Below are 5,876 nucleotides of genomic sequence, written 5' to 3' on the forward strand. Positions count from 1 at the left end.
TGACCTCACCCCCAGCTTGATGTTCATCATTTCCTGCTCAGCATCCTGGGCTGAGAGGCAGCTGGAACGAGTGAAACCTCATTTCAACACTATCGATAAATAGAGTGTACGCAGATGAACGGAAACCCTTTCCAAATCTTAATAAAAAAATTGTTTCATTCTTTGGTCCTACCACTCTAATCACATTTTCCCCATTCTGGAATTACGTTTGCACTACTTACTGTAAAAATTAATGTTAAGACACCATTAATTGAAAAGGTCATTGCAAGGCTACATTAATCAAAATTATTCAGAAATGCTCTTCCTCTGCTGCCATTAATGATGCTCCTAGAGAGTTTGGCATGTAATAGATATGAAGCTGGCTGCAAAGCAAAGCATCATTTCCCAAGTACTCTATGAAAAGCTGCATTTTAATGTACCAAAAATGCTCTCAGCTACTGAGCCAGCACATTATACTCAAAATGTAGGTTTATTGCACATCAAAAAGATTCTCTGCCTTCGTAATATCATGATGAATATTGGGGGAAACACTTTTCTTTTTCTTTCTGAGATCACAATCTGTCTACATGGATGTGTCACTGCACTATGTTAAATACTCTGCCACCACACCACCTACCCGTGCACTTACAACTGGGTGACAAAGAGTAAGAGACTTCTCCAGAACTGCTACAGCTATGCCATAAAGCCCATAAAATACCCAGCATCTTTTGACAAGTTACTATTTGCACGTTACGCATACGAGAACAAAATACGAAAAATTCACTAAAAAAAATAAAGGGAACAAGACATCACCCCAGCAGGCTGGAAATTCTCAGCAAAACGTACAGGTGTCTGCGTTCGCTGCAGGATGGAAAACCAGATGGGCTAGTGTCATGGGAAAGGAGATTCCTACCTGAAAGGTCATCACTCCTCAGTATTAATAAAATATTTGCAGTCATTTTCACATTACTAAATTAATAATTCCTTAGGGTACAAAAATACATTTCACCACTGTTATTTGCTACAGTGCATATGAATACGCTACTCCATTATTTCTTTTATTTATACAACTCTTATTTGTTTAGCAATTACGCTCTTTTGTCATTTTCTGAAGAGTAGACGTAAGGCATTTCAAATGCAATTAACCACACATGCTAGAGTATTCACTCATTACTGGAATGACATTTTCTTTATCAATAATATATTCCAAGTGCTTTGCACTTAGAGGAACCTCTCCAAGCCACTCAGGTAGACAGGCAGGCAGACGGTGGTCAGAACCGTCCATCAGCATCCTACTGTCTGAGATGTTAAGGTGCAATACACAGACTAGTTCTGGTGACTCCAGCTAAGTAAATCAATTCTGTTGACTCAGAAAATTTTAAAAAAAAGAAAAGAAAAAAAAAAAAAAGATACAGAACAAAAGCACTGCCTCTTGGAAATCAGAGAATTCACAGAATATTTTGAAAAGACTCTCTCAGGGCTGCAAGCTACTCCTGACCTAGCTGGCAGTGAGCAAATCTAAACCAGTAGTAAGGTAACAGAGTAAATAGGACAAAAATGCAGAGGAAGGATACTGCTCTAAAAGGATTTTTGCTTTTAAGGCTTTAAAGTTACCTAGCAATAATAGCAATGGTAGAGATACCATTGTTCTATTTCCAGCGTAGAAACAGTACCTGGACAGTACCCACGGAAAAGGAACAGATGTCTAAAACTGTGCTCAGTAGTTACTATATACTCAGTATTGTAGCCAGATTGCAACTTGAAGGTGGAAAAGCTGTGAAACTCCTCATCAAGACAAACCCAGGATGAGCATTCTCATCAACCAAAATGAAAAACCCCATGAAAGGCTCTGCCATGGGACATGGGACAGGTACCTGGTGAAGTACATTATCTGTAAAGAAATGAAAGCCATCTCTGGATTTCAGACACCTTCTCTTCCCAGCAAGCATCACTGGCATTTCTACAGCAGAGAGAGCGTTTATTGCCACGCTTGTGTTTGCTGAACATGTTATTAACGATAAACACAGATAACCAAGGAAGGTATTTGAAACACAAGAATGATCTCATTCAATTCATTCCGTTTTAGAAAGAAGGAAAATGATCTCATAAATCATCAAAATGTGACTTTTTCAAAGACAACAGCACACTTGTTGGTTTATGAAGATGTGAAAAGCAACGAGAGCTTTACAAGAAGTTTGTTTCCCTTCCACGTGGAGGTGGCAAGTCCCAGGAGCGACACGGGGGTATGGAGAAGCATCAAGAGGGAAAGTCTTGAATAAATGGCCACTGCTTTTGTTTCTGAAATGTCTAACATCAAGGAAGGAAAAATAAGAAACCAACGCAACTGTACCTGATAGATATCAGACAGGCTGCTGCTCCCCGAATCGCTGGCAATGCTGCATCCCGACTGGCTCGAAGGGACGTGAGTCACCTGGGGATGAGGGTTGTCAGTAAGATGCATCTTGGTGAGGTCGGCTGGAAGCTGTAAATAAAGCAAATTTGGGGAAAGGCAGGAAAAAGAAAGGAAAACAAAATGTGTCAGTCTGATTTGAAGACAGTTACTCACAAAAGTTTTGTTACACATTTGAATATCCACCTGTAACTTGACATACATTTTGAGAAGAAGCTAATTTGAACTTAGTTTGCCCAAAGCCATTCAGATTTGATCCGGCTGGTAGAAAAGGATGCACCTTTCTACAAAACAAAGGTCTAGCCTCCTCACAGCTAAGGGATACACACGCTCCTAATCCTGCTGGTGTAAGATGACACACAGATGACATCAACGAAGTCTTAAACACCAGCTTACGCTGCAATCCAAGCTGCAGCAGGATTCCTGTTTGTAAGTTCAATTCATGCCTTAGTTCAGTAATAACCTTTAGAAAACATCAATATAGAACAAAAAGTAACGTCATAGGCCCATACAATGCTCTGAATTTTCACCGAGAAAATTATTACACAGAAAGAATATGATGCATTTTTTGGTACATGTATATACAACAGCACTTCTATTTTATAACTCTATCTGTAAATGAACACACGTATAAAGATACATAAATTTTAGTGCATGAATATGTTCTTTCTATTGAAAAAAATAAAAATCAGTCATAGGCTTTTGAAGAATCAGAGCCACATGGAATCCTATAAAATAACCAGTCTTTGAATTCAGCTGCTCATTTATTTTCTGTCACTTATTTCTAGTATTTTTAAATTTACACTCAACTATACAGGAAGAACATTGTATCAGAGGCTCATAGAATCCTAGATCCCATGATAAAATTATAAAACATACACACTGTTACCATTTATAAATGATAAAAGTTATATACTATTCCTTTAAAAAAAAGTTCTGATGCAGAAAAAAATGTCCAAAACTGCTCTGACAGCATCAAGTATCATGATCAAAATGAAAATATTTCTTCTGTAAAACAAACCAAATTCCACACAGTCACGTCAGCCGCTAAACATTCAGTCCTGTGAGTCGAAAGATAATATTGTACAAGTGTTGGTGACCCAACATCAACTTTACAAATACTGACTAAACTTGTAAGAAATGGAAACCAGGTCTTCATTTGGAATCACGGGTTTATGTCCATTTTTTTGAAGAGAAGACAGGAGAAGCACTTTATGGTGCTTGGGGACATGGGTTAGCGGGTTGGGTGGTGTTGGGTTGACAGTTGGACTTGATGATCCTTGAGCTCTTTTCCAACCTGAATGATTCTATGACATATTTTCTGAAACCTAAGTGTCACGGTAGGTCTCCAAACCTTCCTCCAGGAAAAAAAAAAAGTTGAGAGCACCTCTGACACATGACATAATTTTGATTCCCAAAATTGTTGTGTGGAACACGGGGGATGTTGTGTCCTCTGCAACTGCCGACGACATTCTCATTGTCAACTGCTGCTCAAACCTGACCATCCTCTGGGCTCTGAAAAGCCAGCACAGATCGTTACTTGCAAAGTAACTCTGGGAAAGGAAAGAATACACTTTTTCACTATCCTAATACATATCTTTTTCACAAAAGAATAAACCATTTTTCACTACCCTAACATTTATGTTATTCTAGTTTTGCATATATTTTATTTACAGAAAGAAGCTATAAATTATCCAGCCTATAAATTAATCTCTGTCCACTTGTATCTGGAAAAGAAGAAAGCTTAACAAAGCAAGAGATTGCTAAACTTTCACAAACTCCCATTAAAAAAAAAACCAGCCAAGCAGCAGGTACAAAATAGTCAACTTGATCCAAATACAAAGGCAACACAACACTTTGAAGCCTATGTTTAGCCACCAAAAAAACTTTTACAGGCTGAAAAATCTATTCTCAGGATTTGAGAACAGCAAAAAAGGTCAAACCACTCAGCTGACAAAATTCAATCCAGCGGTAAAAGGTACATTCGCTGCCTGCCAGCGCGCGGTGAGAGCTGGCGCACGCCAAGATGTGACCTCTTAAACAACTATAAAAAACGTACAGAAGTGAAGTAGGAAAGGTGAGGTTTAATTCTGGTCCGGAGCACGGGCTCCTCTGCTCCCTGGAGCTTCGCACGTCAGCCGCCTCCTCTGCAAACCCACCGCAATGCCACCGTCCCCACAAAGAGACAGAAAGGCACAAACGAGCAAGGTCAGTGCATCGTCTGCCAGGGAGGACGAGACCCAGCAGCAAGCCAGAACCTGCTAGTGCATCACCCAGCAGGGCTGCTAGCAGTCACCGATACGCTGGAGGTCCATAAAAATCCAGGAGTTTGAGTAAATTATGGAACGAATCAACCCACAGGGATTCGTTACTCCTAGCTTACCCAGACCCCAGTTTTGCTGTGAACTTGTGAGCCTGCCGCTGCCTTTAGAACCTCCCTGCTCCAACCACCAGCTCCGAGTTCAGCTGCAATCAGATTTCCTTCCGTCCATGAGCAAGTCCCACACCGACTGTAATAACACAGGCACAAGGAAATCGAATTTAAGCTCCCTACTATCCAGATTGACAATAATTTTCAAACTTTCCAGGAAAAGAATGAGCAGGAGCAGAACCAATTCTGGGCCATTTCCCAGGAGAACAAGGGCAGACGCCTGCTCTCAACCCACCGCTGGTGCTGCTGGAGCCCATCCTGGCTCAAAGACAGCGACACACACCCCGGATGCACGCTGCCACAGTTCCTAGTGGCAGTTTTCTAGTTTTTCTTCTCTCATTTAAACTTTGAGATTCTCATGATGAAGGCTGTTCTATACTGGGCAGAGCAGCACTGCTGGAGCAAGACATGGCTCTAAAATAAAGTTGTGTATGTACTCTGCACGCTATTTTCACACCTACACATCAAAGACCAACTCAAAACCCCACCAGCCTTCCCAGAGGAGTATTTCTAACCGACTCATTAACCAGATACAGCTGATCAGCATTCCCCCAGCCAGCACTCCCATTCATTTTTCCATCACCTACACAGCACACGAGCATCCCCGACGCTCCTGCCGGACCCCGCAATATGTTCTGGTAAAAGACATTTAAAGCAGGTTAGATGGAAGGAAACGCCGCAGTATCTCTTTAAATTTGAGAGGGAGATAAGGTTTATTTGAGACAAGTGACCTTTAAAGTGCTGCTTGCCACTCTACTCAGTCTCCCAAAATAAATCACAGCTTCTGTCTTTCGGATGTCGTTTTTATTACCCAAACCGATTGTTCTTTCCTTCAGAGCTCACTAAGCAGCAGCACGGGGATGGGATGTTTCTGTGACAACGCGACAGCGGACGCGGGAAGGACTGGCTGGATGCGGTTGTGAAGTTGCTGAAAGTGCTGTAACGTCGTCTTAACTCTTAATTCGCTTATTACTTGACTATGATATTTTTTGTGGGAGAAACTTAGAAACTGTTGGTACAATCCCATGAATATCTTCAAAAACTATGTGCTAGGGA

At 41.0% G+C, this 5,876-nt stretch overlaps 1 protein-coding gene across 1 annotated transcript in view; it reads right to left on the reverse strand.

The window, feature by feature from the left end:
* The window catches only part of LOC104469264 (rap guanine nucleotide exchange factor 6-like), a 115,619-nt gene that overhangs the window by 40,216 nt on the left and 69,527 nt on the right, over positions 1-5,876 (reverse strand). Inside the window, 1 exon segment of the mRNA XM_010083713.1 lies at positions 2,330-2,461. Within this exon segment, the coding sequence (XP_010082015.1) occupies positions 2,330-2,461 (132 nt within the window).

Source organism: Pterocles gutturalis, unplaced genomic scaffold (genome assembly GCF_000699245.1).
Source record: "Pterocles gutturalis isolate BGI_N339 unplaced genomic scaffold, ASM69924v1 scaffold4395, whole genome shotgun sequence".
Taxonomy (NCBI): Eukaryota; Metazoa; Chordata; class Aves; order Pterocliformes; family Pteroclidae; genus Pterocles; species Pterocles gutturalis.